This window comes from Pipistrellus hanaki, assembly GCF_964339955.1.
Source record: "Pipistrellus hanaki genome assembly, chromosome: 6".
Taxonomy (NCBI): Eukaryota; Metazoa; Chordata; class Mammalia; order Chiroptera; family Vespertilionidae; genus Pipistrellus; species Pipistrellus hanaki.
In genome coordinates, this window is record NC_140508.1 from 84,848,721 (window position 1) to 84,868,193 (window position 19,473).

The 19,473-nt window shown below is 52.8% G+C and overlaps 1 protein-coding gene across 16 annotated transcripts in view; it reads left to right on the forward strand.

The window, feature by feature from the left end:
* Window positions 1-19,100, forward strand: part of SGK2 (serum/glucocorticoid regulated kinase 2) — a gene marked incomplete at its 3' end in the record, with an annotated part of 36,118 nt that extends 17,018 nt beyond the window's left edge. For 2 of the 16 annotated variants that reach the window (XM_084887570.1, XM_084887569.1), the window contains exons 2-15: window positions 1,909-2,105; window positions 3,230-3,295; window positions 3,763-3,812; window positions 4,324-4,381; window positions 4,565-4,648; window positions 5,769-5,900; window positions 6,839-6,951; window positions 7,212-7,248; window positions 8,154-8,240; window positions 9,666-9,761; window positions 11,205-11,360; window positions 13,253-13,342; window positions 16,738-16,937; window positions 17,071-17,170. In XM_084887570.1, coding sequence (XP_084743696.1) covers window positions 3,254-3,295; window positions 3,763-3,812; window positions 4,324-4,381; window positions 4,565-4,648; window positions 5,769-5,900; window positions 6,839-6,951; window positions 7,212-7,248; window positions 8,154-8,240; window positions 9,666-9,761; window positions 11,205-11,360; window positions 13,253-13,342; window positions 16,738-16,902 — 1,110 coding nt within the window. In that variant the 5' untranslated portion in view covers window positions 1,909-2,105; window positions 3,230-3,253. Of the gene's footprint in view, window positions 1-1,908; window positions 2,110-3,206; window positions 3,296-3,762; window positions 3,813-4,323; window positions 4,382-4,564; window positions 4,649-5,768; window positions 5,901-6,838; window positions 6,952-7,211; window positions 7,249-8,153; window positions 8,241-9,665; window positions 9,762-11,204; window positions 11,361-13,252; window positions 13,343-16,737; window positions 16,944-17,070; window positions 17,173-18,714 lie in introns of those variants that run through there. The other 14 variants (XR_014795303.1, XR_014795304.1, XR_014795305.1 and 11 more) reach the window with 14 other exon arrangements.
* Between the last annotated feature and the right edge of the window lie 373 nt (window positions 19,101-19,473).

The window sequence follows — 19,473 nt, forward strand, 5'->3', positions numbered from 1 at the left end:
GAAGCTGGGCGAGAGGAGGGTGGAGGGTCCGTGCCCGGCCCCGGCACACGGAAGCCACTGTTTCAGCGCCGTATTGGGGTGGAAGCCTCTTTGTAATGGGCTCAAGAGAGAACAGAAAAAGGCATGGAGACTGAGTCCAGACAATTCTTTTAAGGAGCTGAACTGAAGCCCAGACCGACCGGTTTGGCTCAGTGGGTGGAGAGTCGGTCTGCGGACTGAAAGGTCCCAGGTTCAATTCTGGTCAAGGGCATGTACTTTGGTTGCGGGCACATCCCCAGTGGGGAGTGTGCAGGAGGCAGCTGATGGATGTTTCTCTCTCATCGATGTTTCTAGCTCTCTATCTCTCTCCCTTCCTCTCTGTAAAAAAATCAATAAAAAAATATTTTTTTTGAAAAGGGGTTGAACTGAAAAGGGAACAGCGCAATGGACAGCACCCGGGTGGGGATGTGAGGTCAGAGGGAGCTCTCACAGCTGGCGATATTCCAAAGGCCTGGTGGTGGAGCAGTTAGGTTATTATCATCACTGCCATCTCTTCCCTGTTCCAAGCAGTGCTGCTTGTTATTGAAAAGAAATGTCCTTGTTCTGCTGTGTTTTGTCAACATGACACCCTGCCCATCTGTGTGTTGGTTCAACATTTCTATTTTGCTGGAAGATGTAGGCTCTGTCTGACGTTGTTCAGGCGGGTCTCCTTGGCTGACACCTCCGTGGCCAGCTCTCAGAGCCCGCAGAGAACCCACCAGGCTCAGGTCCCTCCCTGACCAACCCCCGTGGCTCCAGCCCCATAAATCCCTCCACTGTGGTGAGTTGCAGAGGTCTGAGTGTGGGCATGTGGCAGCCACACAGAAAGTTCCAGAACAGGGTCTGTGTCAGTCCATGTCAACTGCGTTCCCTAGAACATCCCTCCTGAGCTCCGGGGGAGAGGAGAGACCCATGAGTACCTAATTATCACGCCAGGGAACAAGAACTCCATGAGCCACGTGCTGGCTGGGACTGTGTTTCCTGCCTCTCACATAGTCGCAGAGCAGTGGGCCATTCAGGCCAGAGTCCTGGAGGGGCCAGCAGGGAAGGGCCCCAGTGGCCAAGCACTTGGCATTCAAAGACCAAGGCCCGCTGGGTGAGCCAGACGCCTGGGCTCCAGGCTCCTCTCAGGTTCTTGGGGGCTTGGGGGGCGAAGGGCTCTCAGCTGCCATGGTGGAGGTCCTGGGACCTCATCTTCAGTCCCAGATGGTTTACATCAGGCCTGGGTATACCGCGGGAGTATGTCTTACAGACAGGCACCTACACACACACACACACACACACACACACACACACACACGAGATTTACCAACTGCACCAATGCAAATGCAGACACACAATAATCTACATACACACATGTGGTCACACTGTCCTGCACATGTATCCATAGACACCTATACTCATCTGCGGACTCACACATGTAGGCACCCAATGCATACACACCAGCACATTAACACATAGATAGATACACACTGACACACTGCACAGAGGCTCTCTGAGGTGCACACATATGCACACTGAGAACATACAGAGTGGCACAGACACACAGAAAAAAAAAAATCATACAAACAAGGTCCCCATGCCACACACTCACTACAGAGCACAGGCAGCCATCTACACGGACTCACACACTGACACAATACTTTGCCATACAGGGACACGCAGACACACCAGACGGACACACAGGCTGAAGCACATCTTTACACGAAACACCTGCGCGCGCGCGCGCGCACACACACACACACACACACACACACACACACACACACACGCTGACCCACACCCACATGTCCTGACAAGCCCGGAGTCTCCCGGGCTCCCCTGCAGCTGCTGGCCACCCCGGGGGAGCCGCGGTCCCGAGGGAACCGAGGTTTCCCATCCCGTCCTCAGCTCTGCTGGGTCCTGCATGACATCAACGGCCCCCTCGGTGCCGATGCTGCCGGGAGTTCCGCACTGGGGCCAGGCCGGCGCCAGGCACAGACACTTCAGCCCTTGTTGGGAGAACAGAGAGAGGCTGTCCTGTCCGTTGCCCGTCCTCCGGCTCCGATTGCGGGTTCTCTCAAAGGCCGCTCCTCGGGCCGGTGCAGGTATGTGGGGCCGGGGAGGCCGGGGCCCGGCAGAGGGGCCGGCAGAGTCAGCGCAGGCGAGGGGGCGGCAGCATCGCAGGAGCAGGGGCCTGGGCCACAGGCTGCGCTCCCTATGGGTCGCTCTGCAGCTCGCTTTCTCAGGGCTCCACAGAGCTGGGGGACTCCCTCCCTTCCCCTGTGGCCACTTTCTCAGCTCCCCAGAAGGCCACGGGAGGGGGCCCCCTTGTAAGGATGGGCAGTGTCCGCCCAGAGAGGCCAGGCTGCAGCCGGGCCCCACAGAGAACCAAGGCTGTGGTCTTGGATGCACAGTACCCAGCCGTTCCCGCAAGCAGCTGGGGTGTCAGATGAGATAGCAGCTCTTGGCCTTGACCTCCCAAGCAGGGGTGGGGCTGTGGGGCCCTGGGCATCCTGAGTCAGGGCCTAGCTATGCTCGCCTCCTCCGGCCTGCAGGGCAGGGCAGGGAGGACACGGTGCTCCCACCTCTCCCCGGGCCTACGCCAGCTGGTCTGTTTAATCTCCACTAGACCCCGGCCAGTCTGAGTCTCTCCACGGCGCCATCCCAGGCCCCCAGGGCGGCGCCCTTGCAGGGGCATCAGGCCGAAGTCCTTGTGGCGGGAGACAGCACAGAGCCCGTGGGGGGACTCTCTACAGGAATTCGGGGTTACAGCATGCTTGTCTGAGAGCCTGGGGACCCAGCCTGCCCCGCACAAGCTGTGTTATCTAGCCCTCCTTCCCGCCTGTGAGATGGGGGAGAGGGTGCACACTTTTATGCTCTGCCAGAGTCCTTGCAGGCCTAGCCACCCTGGACTTCTGGAGCCGCCCTGGCGCACAGGGACCTTGCTCCCTTGGCTGTCCTTGAAAAAGGCTCAGCCTGGGAGGAGCCGCCCTGACCATGCTCCTTCCTTCCCTCCCGAGATGTCTGACTGGAGGGGCTGGGTCCGGTGGGTACCCTCTCCCCTCCCAGGCAGGGGCTGCTGGCCTCGGGGGTAGGAGGAGCTCAGGCTATGGCTGGCACGTGGACGGGGTTGGGGAGGGAGGGATGGTGAGGCAGCGGTGCTTGAAGCTCTAGGTGAAGCTGACTCCCCAACTGGCTCTCTCAAGCCAGCTCCTCCTTGTGCCCCCAGCGCCCAGCCTGTCACTGTTACAGAATGGACTCTAGTGCCAGCCCGGCGGGGACTTCCAGTCCACAGGTGAGTGGGTCTTGATGCCGCTGCCCACCAGCAGGGGGCTCACTTCCTTACACGGCTCAGGAAATCTATGCCAGCACCCGCCAGGAAGGTGGGTCATCCCAGGCAGGACTGGCGGGTCGACAGGGGTCACTCTGAGCTCACAGAAGCGAGAAGAGACTTGGGCAAAGGCTTCAAAAAGTAAGTGGGGTGGGACAGTCATGGGATGGGCCCCGAGGAACAGCCTGTAAGTCCTTGGTCAGCGCTCTCTGGGCCCGTTTCCTCACCCTGGCATGACAGCAGTCTCCACGGGGGTTGTGAGAAGCAGGTGGGATGGTGGAGGGGGGAGAGGGGTGGGGAGGAGGGTAGAAAGAAGGAAGGAAGGAAGCAGGTAAGCTAGCAGATGGATCAGGGCCCGGCGCCCAGAGAAAAGGGAGCCACGGAGTAGGAGCCCGTTGACATTAATCTCTTCTTTCTGTGAATGTTTTCAGCCTTCACGGGCCAATGGGAACATCAACCTGGGGCCTTCAGCCAACCCAAAGTGAGTTCTGGTCTCCAAGGCAACTCTCCTCCCTGGTTTCTCTCAGGCCTGGGAGTAAAATCCAAGTTCTCTGGTCTACCTTCAAGCCCCTCTGTGACCTGGGCCCAGGACCCCCCCACACCCACCCCAGCTTTACCTCCCACGAGTGCCCCAGCCTCTGCCCATGCTGAGCCCTGGGTCTGGAAGGTGTCCCGAAGTCTGCCCTGTGAACAGCTCCCTGCCCTTCAGCCCTTCTCAGGCTCTGAGCCGGCTGCCTCACCTCTGTGCAGCTGTGTCGGGTTTCTCCCCACCTTACCTGCTGTTTGCCTGATGGTGAGGTCCCCAGGTCAGGGCCAGTCTTACAGGCCCCTCTGGGCTGGGAGGACATGTTGTTCTTCAGTGGTGAGGGGGCTGGGCTGCAGGAGAGCTCCCTGCATTCCCCACCTTCAGAGTGAGAAGGAAGCCTGACCTGACCTCAGGATGGAGCTTCACAATCTTGCAAATGCTGACCCGAGTTCTCCCTCTCCCCCAGCGCCCGTCCCACCGACTTCGACTTCCTCAGAGTCATTGGCAAAGGCAACTATGGGAAGGTGGGTAACGTGGTGAAGGTGGGAAGCCCAGGCCTCCCCTTCTCCAGCCTCCTCACCCCGTGCCTGTCGCCTGCGTGTGCAGAGAGGGCGCTCACAGCCTGCAGATCCAAGGATGCAGGGCTGGGGCTGGGGCCGCCAGAGGCGTGGTCCCCAGCGAGACCTGGCGTTGCTGCTTCCGCTCAGGTCCTCCTGGCCAAGCGCAAGTCCGACGGGAGGTTCTATGCGGTGAAGGTGCTGCAGAAAAAGTTCATCCTGAAGAACAAAGAGGTACCAGAGCTCAGGCATAAGATTTCCGCTCCTTTTCCTCGACTCCCAGGCTCGAGTGGCTTCCCCAGATGGGTTCCACCGGTGAAGGGTCCCTGAGCCGGTGCAGAAGGGGGTCTTAGCAGGGGGCCAGGGGTGCCTGGATGCTAACCATTCTTTTCTTTTAAATTTATATTTTATTGATTTTTCACAGAGAGGAAGAGAGAGGGATAGAGAGTTAGAAACATCGATGAGAGAGAAACATCGATCAGCTGCCTCCTACACCCCCCCCACACACATACACACTGGCTGGGGATGTACCCACAACCAAGGTACATGCCCTTGACCAGACTCGAACCTGAGACCTTTCAGTCTTCAGGCCGACGCTCCATCCACTGAGCCACACCGGTTTCGGCTGCTTACCATTCTTAAGAAAGGCAGGCCAACCATGCCAGCCACAGGCTGCAGGAGGAGCCAGTCCCAGCCCTGTGCCTCCCTCCGATGAAATTTGGGCCCCACAGTGGACAGTCCTTCACCCTGCCTGGGTGCCTGGCACCCCATCTGTGCAGAGTGGGGTCACACCTCCTACTCTCCAAGGGCCCTTCCGGCCACAGCCATCCTGGAGATCCAGATGCTTTAGCTGATTCAGGTCTCTTCTCTGGTCACTCTAGCCCCAGTCGGAGAGCGCAGGCCCATAGAGGGCTGGATGTAAAACCAGAGGGAGAGGGAATGAGCGTTCACAAGGACACCATGAGGGCGGGGAGGGGAGGTCTTCCTGGGGGGAGGTGGCCTTGCAGCTGGCCTTGAAGGCGGGGTTCTATGGTCTGAAAAGAGGGCGCCCGGGCAGGGAAAACAGCATGAGCAGAGGCATGAATGTGGCCTCCTGTATGCAGTGATCGTCTATTCTTTGCTTGTCACCCCCAATCTGGGGACTGGGGCTGCACCCACATGAACTGACTGGGGCTGAGACTGCCCACCCAGGCCCCTGAATGCTAGGCCAGGGGCTGGGCCTGGCAATGAGGAGCCCCCGGGGGTGTCTGGGGAAGGGCCTGGCAATCAGGAGCCACGGGGGTGTCTGGGGAAGGGTGGGGAGCCCCCCAGCGGGCGGTAGGTGGTGATGCGGCCCCTGCCTGTGACCCCGCAGCAGAACCACATCATGGCGGAGCGCAACGTGCTGCTGAAGAACGTGCGGCACCCCTTCCTGGTGGGCCTGCGCTACTCCTTCCAGACCCCCGAGAAGCTCTACTTCGTGCTGGACTACGTCAACGGCGGAGAGGTGGGCGGGCTGCCGGGCCCCCTGGGCCGGCTCTGAGCCGGGAGCTGTCCATCCCACACACCTGCTATGTGCCAGGTTCTGGAATGATCTCACATGATCCACACAACAGACCCGCTTTGTAGGGGAGGAAACGAGGCTCAGGAGCTAATCCCTTGCTCACGGCAGAGCCGGGACTGGAATGTGGATCTGCACTGACTTCCCCCTGACTCACCTGGGCAGGTCATGAGCTCTGTGGTCAAGGTTTTACAACAGGGGCCACTGGTGGGGATGGCCTGCCGCTGTGATAAATGGAGAGCTGAGGCCCCCTGATGACCCAGCAGCGCAGCTGCATGAGCTGAGTTCCCTTCTGGCTCTTAGTGAGGCCACTCAGCGACCCCAGATCTAAGCTCTATGACCGCAGGCCTTTGCCCTGGTGCTGAGAGGGAAGTTTTTATCCTGCATCCCCAAGTCCCCTGATGGAGTTTTCCATGCTCGCAAAACACACCAAAGCAATGGGCCCATGGGCAGAGCTATCCTGGGCTGAGGAAGGGCATGGGACTTGACCATGATAATCTTATCACCTGGTTGAAGGAAAAACCTATCTTTGAACCACCCAGTTTCAAATCCCAGCTCTGCCAATTGCAAGCAGTCACCTGATTGCTCTGACCCATCCCAGATTCCTCTTAGGTGAAACTAGCATCATATTTGATACCTTGAAGGCTGTCATTAGATTAAATAAGAGATGTGAAAGGTCCTGGCTTGGAGCTTGGAACACAGTAGGTGCTCGATCCATGTGAATTAATCTCTCCTGCTGAGCCGGTGGACACCCACAACTGCTGTGTGGGGTGGGGATGGCATGCCCTTTGTTGTCTGAGTACACTGCTGTTCGGAGAGGGGTGACCTGGGCCGCTGCCCCCCTGCACCCTGGTAAACCCTCTCACCGTGTCCTCCTCCTCCAGCTGTTCTTCCACCTGCAGCGGGAGCGCAGGTTCCTGGAGCCGCGGGCCCGGTTCTACGCTGCCGAGGTGGCCAGCGCCATCGGCTACCTGCACTCCCTCAACATCATCTACAGGTGAGGCCTGCCTGTGCTCAGGACTGGGTGGCCCCTGAGTCCTGATGAAATGCCAGTGAGCTGGGCCTTTGTCTGAGGAGATGCCCCCAGCGGGGGAGGGAGGGAGCCTCCTCCTTTCTCGGATCAAGTGCCCATCTGCCCCGGACTCCCCGGACATGTCTGTGAGCCTCCGTGAACAGCCCTCCTGCCTGGCCCCCAGGTCCCCACTGTCCTCCCTCAGTGGCTGAGCCGTCACAGCATGCTTTTCTCATTTCATGCAGGGACCTGAAACCAGAGAACATTCTCTTGGACTGCCAGGTTGGTGTGTGTGCGTGCACATGTGTGTATGAGCATGATTGCATATGAAGGTTGTGCACCCATATGTATGTGTATGGGTATGCATGCCTTGGGTAGAGATGCATTCAAATATATGTTTTCACGTAACCATACATGTGTACATCTGTATATACGTGCACACAAGACCATGCATGTATGTATATGTGTGTGCACATGTGTATTCAGGAGGTCTATAGAGGGCAGAGGTGGGGCCAGGTGGAGGCTTGTGGGTTATGTAAGTCCCTCCGTGTCTTAGGTTGGGTTCCTTGGACACAGACCCTGAGAGGAAGCTCTGGGTGCAGGTTATGAGGGACCACTCTCAGGAGATCTACCTGTAAGGGGGTGAAAGGCAGGAGTGGGCAGAGGAGGACCCAAGAGGGAATGGCTCTTTGGAACTGTTCCCAATTGAGGCAAGTCGGCCGGGCATTGGTGCCCCTGCATCAGTGAGTCACTGGGAGGGACTGCCCCTAGGGAGGGGCATAACTTTGGGTGAGGGCAGTGTCCCAGCACGGGTGGGGGATGGGCATGACAGCTCCCAAAGGGGAGATGTGGGCAGAGTCCCGTAGTGCCCACTCACTCCTCGGCCTCCGCCAGCCACCCGCCTGCCCAGCTGCCCACGGTGTGGCTGCTGGGCCCAGTCCTCTGCCAAGGGACTTCTGCCGCCAGGACGTTCTGGAGCTGCCAGGGTAGCAGGGCACGGGTCTGAGCCTGTGACGGGCTGGGCAGACGGGGGAATGCCATCTCCCCTCCTTGCCCCTGTGCAGCCTGTGCAAGAGCATCAGACCCCAGAGGCACTGCCCTGGGGGTGGGCATTGGGCAGTGGGGTTAGGCCTGGCCATCCCATTAACTTAGACCACCCTCCTGTCCCTGGCTCCCCTCCTCTGCAGGGACACGTGGTCCTGACAGACTTTGGCCTCTGCAAGGAATGCGTGGAGCCGGAGGAGACCACGTGCACATTCTGTGGCACCCCCGAGGTGAGCTAGAACTCCGAGAGAAGGCAAGCGGAGTGGCTGAGGCTCGAGCTCCTGATTAGAGGTGACAGGTTACAGCTAAAGGGCTCGCTCCTTCCGCCCGAGTACTCCTCCTGAGCTGCCTGTGCAGCCTTGGTTTCCTCATCTGCATAATGGGAGTGCAGCTCTGGGGGCTGCTGGGACCTGCCGGCTGCTGCTGACTCTGCCACAGTGATGTCCAATAGAAACAGAAACAGAAATGCAAACGATGTAGGCAATTAAAATTTTCCAGCAGCCATGTTTGAAAAGTAAAAAACAAACAAGTGGCATTAATTTTAATAATATATTTAAATTGACCCAATATATACACTGAGTGGCCAGTTTATTATGATCTCTGAACGCATAATAATCTGGCCACTCAATGTGTGTGTGTGTGTATGTGTGTGTGTGTGTGTGTGTGTGTGTGTGTGTGTATTAGAGGCTGGCGCATGAATTCGTGCATGTGTGGGATCCAGCCAGCCTGGCCAGGGGGAGGGGACATGGGCAGTTGGCCGTCCTGCCTGCTGGTTGAACTCCTAGTTCAATTTGCATATTAGCCTTTTATTATATAGGATTATTATATAGGATATACACTGAGTGGCCAGATTATTATGCGTTCAGAGATCATAATGATCTGGCCACTCGGTGTATATAAAATATTGTCATTTCAACATACCATCAATATAAAATTGAGATATTTTATTCTTTTTTTTTTTTTTCAAATCTTTGAAATCAGTGTGTATTCTACTCTGATGGGCCATCTCAGCCACACTGTAAGTGTTTGATAGCCCATGTGGACGTGGCTGTGGTACTGGACAGCACTGTCCTACAGGGTGAAGTCTACTGGCAGCAGGAGGGCCTAGCCTGACAATTCAGATCAGGGCTTGCCCTTTATTTCTGCCCTCTCTCAGCCACAAAGAGCCCGGGGGGTTAACATGTATGTGTTTCAGCAGTAATTCACACCTGTCTGTCTGCCCAGCCACGGCCTCTAGGCAGCCTTACACTCCGGACAGAGGGTCCCTGGTTGCTTGGACAGATGTCTGGGTGGGGTTGTGGGGCTGAGGCTGTAGGACTGGGAAACTCGTCCAGCCTGGCCTGGGGCAGGGCTTGAGCGGCTCCACTTTTCTCCCCATGCTTGAAAGTCCGGGCTTCCGGTCTCAGCTGGGCCTCCTCGGTCGGTTTTAGGGTAGCCGATGGACAGGTGGCCGCTCTGAGCAAGAGCCATTGTCTGTGTTTGTGTGTGGCAGGGTGTCTGCTGGACAGAGCTGGCCTCCCAAAGCCCCACACCCAGCAGGGGACACGGCTCGTGTGGGAGATGTCATCTCTTCCACGGTCCTTTCTCCAAGTGCCTGTTCGCAGATGGGGAGACTGAGGCCGAGGTCTTTCAGACAAGTGTGTTTCCCTCGACAGTACCTGGCTCCAGAGGTGCTTCGAAAGGAGCCCTATGACCGGGCGGTGGACTGGTGGTGTCTGGGCGCGGTGCTCTACGAGATGCTGCATGGCCTGGTGAGCGGGGTGTCGCTGTCCGCTGGGGACGTCTGGCTCTGGGCAGAGAGGGGGGTGGGTCTCTCCCGACACCACCTGCTCAGGCTCCTCCAGGAGCTGAACAGGCCACTCCAAGCTATAAAAAAAATGATGCCAGCCCTGGCCGGTATGACTGAATGGTTAGAGCACCGGCTTGCGGACTGAAGGGTCTCAGTTCGATTCCTGGTCAAGGACGCATACCTGGGTTGCAGATTTGATCCCCACTCAGGAGGCAACCAATCGATGTATCTCTCTCACTCCGATGTTCCCCCTTCCCCTCCCCCTCTTCTCCTCCCTGCCTGTCTCCCTCCTTCCCTCTCTTCCATTCTCTCTCTAAAAAAAGAAACAAATTAATGGAAAAAGTATACTCAGGTGGGGATAAAAAAGAAATGGCACCAAAGTGAATATTACAAGGATTATATGTAGTTTTTCAATACTGTCAGCTCAGCACTTTATAATACCCTATCTCTTACGTTACTCCTCTTGTGCCTCAAAACAGCCTCGGGAGGGTGGCTGTAGGTAATGGAATTGTTCTTGCTTTAATTAACGGAGAGGGAAACTGAGGCCCAGAAAGGTCACAGTGCTGGTAGGTGGTGGGCCCAGCCCGGCTGCCTGCTTGGATGGAGGCAGCGCAGAGCCGCCCCAGGCCAGGCTTCCCCCTGGGGCAGCTTCGCGGGTATGAAGGAGCAGGCTCCGTGGGGCCTGGAGAAGGAAGAGCCGGCAGAGGCGGAGGGAGGAGGAGCATCAGGAAAGGTGGGCTCTGGGTATGGCTGGGGCCTGGCTCTCTTCCTGGCTCTGACACAGGCTTTAATCTCTTGGAGCCTTGTCTTCTCACCTCAGCAATGACTGCCTGTCTCTAAGGATGGATGCGAGGCTGGGATGAAACGATGAAGGGAGAGCCTGACCTTGCAAAGTGCAAAGTTGGTGCACAAGCCAGGTTAAGAGAGGTGGGCGGGGGATGCTCCAGGAAGTCCACAAGTCTTTTTTTTTTTTTTTTTTTTTAATATATTTTATTAATTTTTCACAGAGAGGAAGAGAGAGGGATAGAGAGTCAGAAACATCGATGAGAGAGAATCATCAATCAGCTCCTCTTCCACACCCCCTACTGGGGATGTGTCCGCAACCAATGTACATGCCCTTGACCGGAATCGAACCTGGGACCTTTCAGTCTGCAGGCCGACACTCTATCCACTGAGCCAAACTGGTTTCGGTGTAGTCCACAAGTCTTACACCCATGAAGAGAGACTCCTCAGCCTTCCCAGAAGCCCTCTCCACTGGGCTAGATGCCAGAGGTCTCTCTGTCCCTCTCCAGTCTGCCCCGTGAGCCATTGTACAAGGCGTGGTGGCCCAGCTTTGCTCCAAGTCTCTCTGAGACCTGTGTCCGCTTGGACATGGATGATCCTGCAGCTCTCTCCCTCTCTCCAGCCACCCTTCTACAGCCGGGACATAGCCCAGATGTATGAGAACATCCTGCACCAGCCACTACAGATCCCCGTGGGCCGGACGGTGGCTGCCTGTGACCTCCTGCAAGCCCTTCTCCACAAGGACCAGAGGCAGCGGCTGGGCTCCAAAGCTGACTTTGTAGGTGACTTGCTGGAGGCGCCCTGGCCCCTTCCTGCAAAGGCAGCTCAGAAGCACAGTGGCAGGCATCCAGCTGTCTGTAAAACCAAGCACTGCCAACTCGTTCATTTGGAAATCTCAGCTGCTGCCACTTGATTACTCCCTCCCGTCTACTTCTATTCAACCAATATCTACTGGGCACCTACTGTGCGCCAGACATGGAACTAGACTCTAGGGATTTAATAGACTGGGTCTCTGCCCTTATTAATTTTTTTTTTTGGGGGGGGGAGGGCAGACAACAAACAAACATTAGATACAACTATTGCAGAGTATGACAAGTATCTATACCAATAAAAGAGAAAGATGCAAATTGACCTACCTTCGTGACACCCACCAGCCAATCAGGAGTTAGTATGCAAGTTAACCCAGCAAATAGGAATGATTAATTTGCATAGGCAGGCAATGAGTGGCTGGGTGCGTTCCACGCCGCCCCAGCCGCTCAGGGCGTCTGGGCAGTGTGGGAAGGTGGGAAGGCAGCTCCGGCTAAAGCAAAGGCGGTGCAGGCAGCCAGGGGAAGGAAGGCCCATTCTTGCATGAGTCTTCGTGCATTGGGCCTCTAGTCAGGAAGTAAATGAGCAAAGAGCTAAGATAGAAAATAATGAGAGGGGGTGAATTCACACTGCTACGGTCAGGGAGGGCCTCTCTGAGGAGAGGACGATGAAGCTGAGACTTGAAGGTAGAGAAGGAACCACTCCTGCAGAGGTGGGAGGAGGCGTCCCGGACACAGAGCAGCATGTGCAGAAGTCCTGCGGTGGGAACGAGGAGGAGCGTGAGTGGTGTGCTTTAGGTGTTTTGAGCAGGGGTGTGGTAGGACCCAGTTTGAGTTTTAATAAATTCCTCTGGCTTCTGTGCAGAGTGGACTGGACTGGCTTTCCACGGGTATCTGAGCACTTCCTCCTTGCCACTGCCCAGGCGAGGCACTCAGGATATAGAGATCAATAAGTCGCAGTCCATTTCCTGAACCAGTTTATTATGTTTTTCACTAAAGTGGCATTTACAGAAAACAACCTAACATTCTCTACGCAACCAAAGACCATTTGGACTTATGCAAGGAAGACCGCACTATGCTCCTCCCTAGAACTTGGTTTTCTCTTCCAGCATCGTGGTTGAGATGCATGGCCTAGGAGACAGGCTGCCTGGGTTCAGATCCCTCCTCCACCACTTACACTCAACTTCTGTGAGCCTCAGTTTCCCCATCTGTAGCAACAGCACCTAGCTTAAGCTGCTACAAAAGTCAAATGGATTAAGATATGCAGAGCACTTAGGCTAATGCTTAGCACACAGTAAGTGCTTTAAGTGTTTTTACAGACAGCCCTACATGTCAGATACTGTGAAGTGTAACAACATTCAGGGCATTTGCCCACCTACCCCTGGACAGCTTAAAGAATATGACTTTCATGAAGATTGGTCCACACCTTCCAGGTGGAAATTTGCATCTTAAAAAAATATATGTATGATTAAAAAAAAAATAATACCTACATTCACATAGATCAAATTCAAAGAATATTCGGGAAAAAAGTCCCTCTAGCTACCCAGTTCCTTAATTTAGAGACAACCAGTGCTACCAATTTTTTGGCATCTTGGATATGTTGGATCTGGCTTTTTAACTATTCTGATACAGTGGCTGGAGACTCCTTCTTTGAGAAACACAGTTAGGGAGCGGGTCCTGCTGGGACAGGAGACAGTTGGTACTGACATTGGGTTGGAGGAAAGAAGTAGTGAAGCACGCCCAAGGCTGAGAAATATCAATGTGAGAGCCAGCTGCCAATGGATTTGGAGCGCAGGGCCATGTGGGGTGGGGCGGGGAGAACCCATGGAGAGGGCTGCTTCTGATCGGCCCCTTCTTTCTGCAGACAGAGATCAAGAACCACGTATTCTTCAGCCCCATAAACTGGGATGACTTGTACCACAAGAGGCTGACCCCGCCCTTCAACCCAAACGTGGTAAGAGGTCACCGCGCTCCAGACGCTAGCTTGCCAGGGCCGGGGGCAGTTTGGAAGGGATCTGTGCCAACTCTCTACGGGAAGAAGAACCAAGGGCCCAGGAGGCTCCGTGATTTGTCCAAGGCCACATCGTAAGTGAGAGGCAGAAGCTGGCCTAGAACCCCAAAGTCCTGACTGCCAGTTCAGCTCTGTGTGCTGAGCCCTGCTTCTGCGCCTTTGTTTACATCACCGGTGACTCTTGTGGCACAGGCCTGTGCAGTTTCTAAAGTGCTCTGTGTCATGTAGCACACCCTGTAAAGTCATTTTTCTCCCCATGGTTTGCTTTTTCCCTGATAAGTAAAATGACATGTAGTCATTGTAGAAAGTATGCAAAACAGAGAATTTTAAAGCAGCAGGAAGAAAAAGCTTTTTCTCTCACTATCCAAGAGAATAGCTGGCATATTTCCTTCCAGTCATATTTCTCTCTCTCTCTCTCTCTCTCTCTCTCTCTCTCTCTCTCTCTCTCTCTCTCTCTCTGTGGTTTACATAGGTCATATTTTATATATACATATATTTCTCCTCCATACCCCTTTTTCTTTGCTAAAAACTATGCCATTATTTCCACACGTCATATAAGACTTTATAAGGATCATTTTAAGTGGCTCATACTATTTCAACCCCATGCTGGTGATATCACTTATTCAACCAGGCTCCTAACGGTGAACTTTAGGTTCCAATTTTTATTTATCACAATGTACTGATGAAGATCTTTAAGTGTTGATCGTTGTCCAGAACTCTGATTATTTCCTTGTGATGGATTCCAGATGGGGAGTGACCAGGTCAAAGACTGTGAATGTTTCTAGGTTCTCGATTCATACTGCCCTCGCTGTGTGTTAGGGAGGGCTATCTATTTCTGACCAGTAGAGGCTGTGGGAGAATTCTCATCGTACTCTCTGCAACACGTGAGGTTGCTTTTAACTTTGCGAATATATTAAGTATAAAATGGCATCTAGCAATGCTTTCACCTCTATTTCTTTGATTTACAGTGAAGGTGGTTACTTTTAAAATGTTAATTAGCATGCTAGTATGCCAAAAGGAACCCCGTTTGAGGTGGACACTGGAGTTCTCTGGGCCACCTCTAAGGGTCAAGTCAAACAACATCAGATCCTCTTCATCCGATCAGTCGGCACACCTCAACACTGCCAGTGTTACTATTCACATCTTTCCTTTGGCGATTTACCTGTTCCAGAATGTGTCTTTGAGTGCCAGATTTTTTTAAAAATTTTTATTGATTTTTTACAGAAAGAAAGAGAGAGGGACAGAGAGTCAGAAACATCGATGAGAGAGACACATCGATCAGCTGCCTCCTGCACACCCCTCACTGGGGATGTGCCCGCAACCAAGGTACATGCCTTGACCGGAATCAAACCTGGGACTTTTCAGTCCGCAGGCCTCTATCCATTGAGTCAAACTGGTTTCGGCGAGTGCCAGATTCTTGACATCAGTTGTATATAGGGTATGCTCGGTCCATGCACCTGAAAAGTTCCTTTATCTGGGGATATTTAAAAAGATTTTGAGGATAATATTGAACGTACACCCTGGAGAGAGAATAATATGCAAAGTACTACGCAGGGAGGTAATACAACACAACGCATGAACTTTAGAGTGAGACACAGTGGGGGTGGGTTCCTGGCTCTGTCACCTATCACTTGTGAGACTTTGAATAAGTTTTTTTTTTTTTTAATTAATCCTCACCTGAGGATATTTTCTCAATTGGTATTTTTAGAGAGAGTAGGAGAGGGTAAGGGGAGATAGAGATAGAGAGAAGTATCAATGTGAGAGAGACACACGGATTGGTTGCCTCCTGTACATGCCCTGACCGAGACCAGGGAATGAACCTTCCACAGAGGTATGTGCTCTTGACTGGGAATTGGACCCATGACCCTTTGGTGCGTGGCCAATGCTCTAAACACTGAACCATGCGGGCCAGGGCTTAAGTAAGTTTCAATGTCCTTGTTCATTAAACAAACAAACAAGAAAACAGAAAATACCTGCCTTGTCTAGGGCCACACAGCATAAAAGGTCCAGGCTTCACATTCTGGTCTTGGAGTGCTAAGTCCTGGGCTAATACCACTGTGTCCTGTGGCCTTTTTGAGAAGCTGGGGCCACGGTCTCTTTGGTTATACAGGCTAAGGCTTGCACGCTAGAGTGGATCTACAGACCTTTCCACTTGCTCACCTGCTTACTTCATAAAACCCAGGTGGCTCAGTCTTCTCCACAGAGAGGTTGTATTGGTTAGCTTTTTCTGTGCAACAAGCTACACACTATGTGGCTTAAAACAATTTTTAAATTTCATTATGATTCTATGAGCTGATTGGGTAGTTTCTTTGGCTGGGCCAGGTTAGCTGACTCTACTGGGCTCTCACGTTAGCAGTCAGCTAGCAGGTCAGCTGGCAGTTAATGATCTAGGCTTGCCTCACTCACAGGCCTGGCAGTTGGCTGGCAGCTGGGGCAACTGGGTTAACTGGGTTCTCTTTCACAAGGCCTCTCAGACTGCAGCACGATGGCCTGGGCTTGATCACGTGGCCTTTAGGGCTCCAAATGCAGCGAGAGAGAACTCCCAGTGTGTGATTTTCAAGCCTCTGATTGCATCCCATTTGGTGACGTCTCATTGGCCTAAGCAAGTCACATGGCTAACTCTTATTAAAGGGACGGGGCAAGAGACTCCACCTCTGGGTGGGGATGGAGAATTGGTGACCATTTTTACAATGTCCCTCACAGGTCTTCCCACAAAACAGCTAAAGCAGCCCAGTCACTCTCTACTATATTAACCTAAGTTATACTTTTTATAAGATCTATCAACACCCAAAATTATCTGTTTGTGTAGATGCTTATTATTCGTCCTCCTACCCTCTGTATAATATAAGCTCTGTGAAAGCAGGGGCCCACTCTATTTTGTTCTCCTGTATTCCCAGGGCATTCAGTAACTACATGTTGACTAGACTGGTCTTGGGGTTATTGTGTGTAGCAGGCAGCGAGGGTGCTAGGGGGTTAGAGGAATTGATAAGTGGTTACTGGACCTCATGGAATGAAATAAAATAATGTAGCACAGACAGTGTTTCTCAGTTGGTTGAGCATCGACACATGAACCAGAAGATCACGGTTTGATACCATCAGGGCACATGCCTGGGTTATGGGCTCGATCCTCAGTAGTATGCAGGAGGCAGCCTAGCTGATGTTTCTCTCTCCCTCTCTCTGAAATCAATAAAAACATATTTTAAAAATAGAAAAAATAACTAATGTAAAAATGCATGGGTGACAGTTAAGCAGGGGTATCCAGAAGGCACTCAGAGGAAAGGTCTAACGTCCCTCTCAGGGTTTGTGGGTTCCTTCTCATCGCTGGCATTTATCCACAGGCAGGACCTGATGACTTGAAAAACTTTGACCCAGAGTTCACCCAGGAAGCCGTGTCAAAGTCCATCGGCTGCACTCCCGACACCGTGGCCAGCAGCTTGGGGGCCTCAAGTGCATTCCAGGGGTTTTCCTATGTGCCGGAGGATGAAGCCGTCCTGGATTGCTAGGAGACGAGTACCTGTGAAACCGCTGAAGACAGCTGGTACCTGTAAGGAATTACCTTCAGCTGCTAGGAACAGAGCCTCGAAGTGCCAATGGCTTAAATAGCGCTGCAGTGTGCTGTGCTTTTATTGCCTTTTCCTCTTCGGTTCCACGCTCTCCCTTCATTTTTCCAGGGCAGCCCCCTGCCCCAGGAACTATGGGGGATGAAGCGGAAGACCATGGAAAACACACCAATGACACTGACACTGGAGACCAAAGCTGTGTTTTCCAATGGTCTTAGGAGACCTTGCTGGCGGTTCTCCATCTGAGAACCGCTGCTGTAGAGCCTAAATCCATCAGAAAACAAAGATATTACATTACGATTCATCACAGTAGCAAAATTACAGTTATGAAGTAGCAACGAAAATAATGTTGTGGTTGGGGGTCACCACCACATGAGGAACTGTATTAAAGGGCCGAGGCATTAGGAAGGCTGAGAACCACTGCTTTAGGGTGTCACCCAACCTCCTCTCATCTTCCTGTGAGGATGGTCTCTCTTTGCTGTGGGTAGTATTAGACACTTGTTATTAGGTTTGTCCACTTGGCATCCGAACCCCTTCCTGTATTCAGGGAATCTCCTACTTTATGAGTCTGGATGAGGGGCCATAACCTCCATTTACAGTAGCTGAGATTCTAAATAGTGACTTTTGCAGCCTCCCTTGCAGCGCGGGCCACGCGTGTGGCCCAGGGATACCTGTGCCAGATTTTGATGCGAGGAAGGGACCGGAGCCCTCTTTCATGTGGTAGCTGTGGTGACAGCACCCACCAAACCGAGTTTCTGTTGTGGAAGTGGTAACGTATAAATTGTAGCAGTTGGGACTCAGTGGCAACAGCTGCAATCTCTTCATATCATTCCGAGATATCATTCCCATCATTCCTGGGAAGCCTTGAGTCTTGACCTCCAGCTTTCGAGTAATCTTGGGAGCTTCTGACCCTCTTAACACCCTCTTTTTTTTTTTTTTTTTTTTTGGCTTAATTGGCCCCAATCAGCTTTAGAACAGCAGCCTATGCTGAACTAGTTTCTGTGATAGACTCTTTCAAGTCTATTATCAGCTTTTATCCAAACAACCTCAAGGTAGGAACTGCTACTGTCCCCTTTTACCAAGGCAGAAACAGGGTCAGAATTGTTCCCTACCTGGTCACATAGTTAGTAGGGTCTGAGCTGGGACCTGGAGCCACATAAGCTGACTCAAGGGCTCTCACATGTATCCTTTGTGCAAGTCTGCCTCTCACTGTTAGGACCAACAGAATGGCTATCAAAATCTCTAGTGGAAACCAAATTTGGAGTTAATCAGAAAAAACTAGGTGGTGGGAAATGGGGTGAAGAGGAGACACTGAACTGGAGGCTCATGGTCTGAGCATGGCTGCCAAGTTCAGTCTGTGCTCCACCTCGTCTGCCCCTGTGTGTCTGGTAGGCCTAAGGCCATGGGGAGCCCAGGCCTTGGACAGGGCCGGGGGCTGGCGCAGGCTTGGTGACCAGAGCTTCCCGGCCACTTATGGAGCTCCCTGTGGTCAAGATTAGTCATTTCTCAAGGTAATTCTGGACAGAACCTGAGCACATAACCTCATCAACTCAGAACACCTTGCACTTGTAGAATGGGTCATGCTGCTTTATTTCAGTGGAAAGGGGTTTCCTTTTCTCAGCCTGGTGGTTCATCCATCACTCCTTCTGGGTGGTATTATTAGCTTTCTTGGTTTGCGGGGAACATCAGTGTGTGCTGTGATTTTTATTGCTTTTTTCCTCTTCGGTTCCACTCTCTCCCTTCCCTGTTTTCCAGGGCAGTCCCCTGCCCCAGGAACTAGGGGGGATGAAGCAGAAGACCAAGGAAAACATACCAATGACACTGACACCGGAGACCAAAGCTGGGTCAGCAAGAGCTCTTGTCACCCTTTGGCCTGCACTGAGAATTCTGAAACACTCTGATTTGATTTCTATCTTCATAGTGTCTGTTAACTGACAAACGTGGAACATGAGGGAGGGGCCGGAATTCCCCCAACTCCCCAAAGCAAAATTCAAGATTATAATTGTCGGAAATGTGCTAGTACTGTCAAAAGTACACAATCTGCTATGGATTAGGAAACCCATAATGACTCTCTGTTCTAAGACTATAAGATCATAAAAATTTCAGAATGGAAAATAAAAATGAAAAACTATGATATTGATCATGCTATGCCTATGTTTATTGAGCACATTCTGAGTGTTACATGCGTTATCTACAATCCTCACAGTAAGCCAGCCCTTAGAAATTAAACTTCCCTTTATAAATAAGAAACATTTGCTCAGAGAGATTAAGTAACTTGCCCAGGGTCACCCAGGGGGTAACAAGGCACAGCCAGGAGTTAAGTTTGGTGGCAGCTGATTCCAAGACCTTTGCTCCTTCCACAACTTTCAGCAGTGGAAGAAGTGCTCTGGACAGGACTCTTTTGTTCTAGCAAACACTGACTCTACACCAAGCAGAAGGACACCAACACTCAAGTGGCACAGCCTACTCTCTCTACGGAGGAAACACATTGCTTCCATTTGCACCCCTCACTGA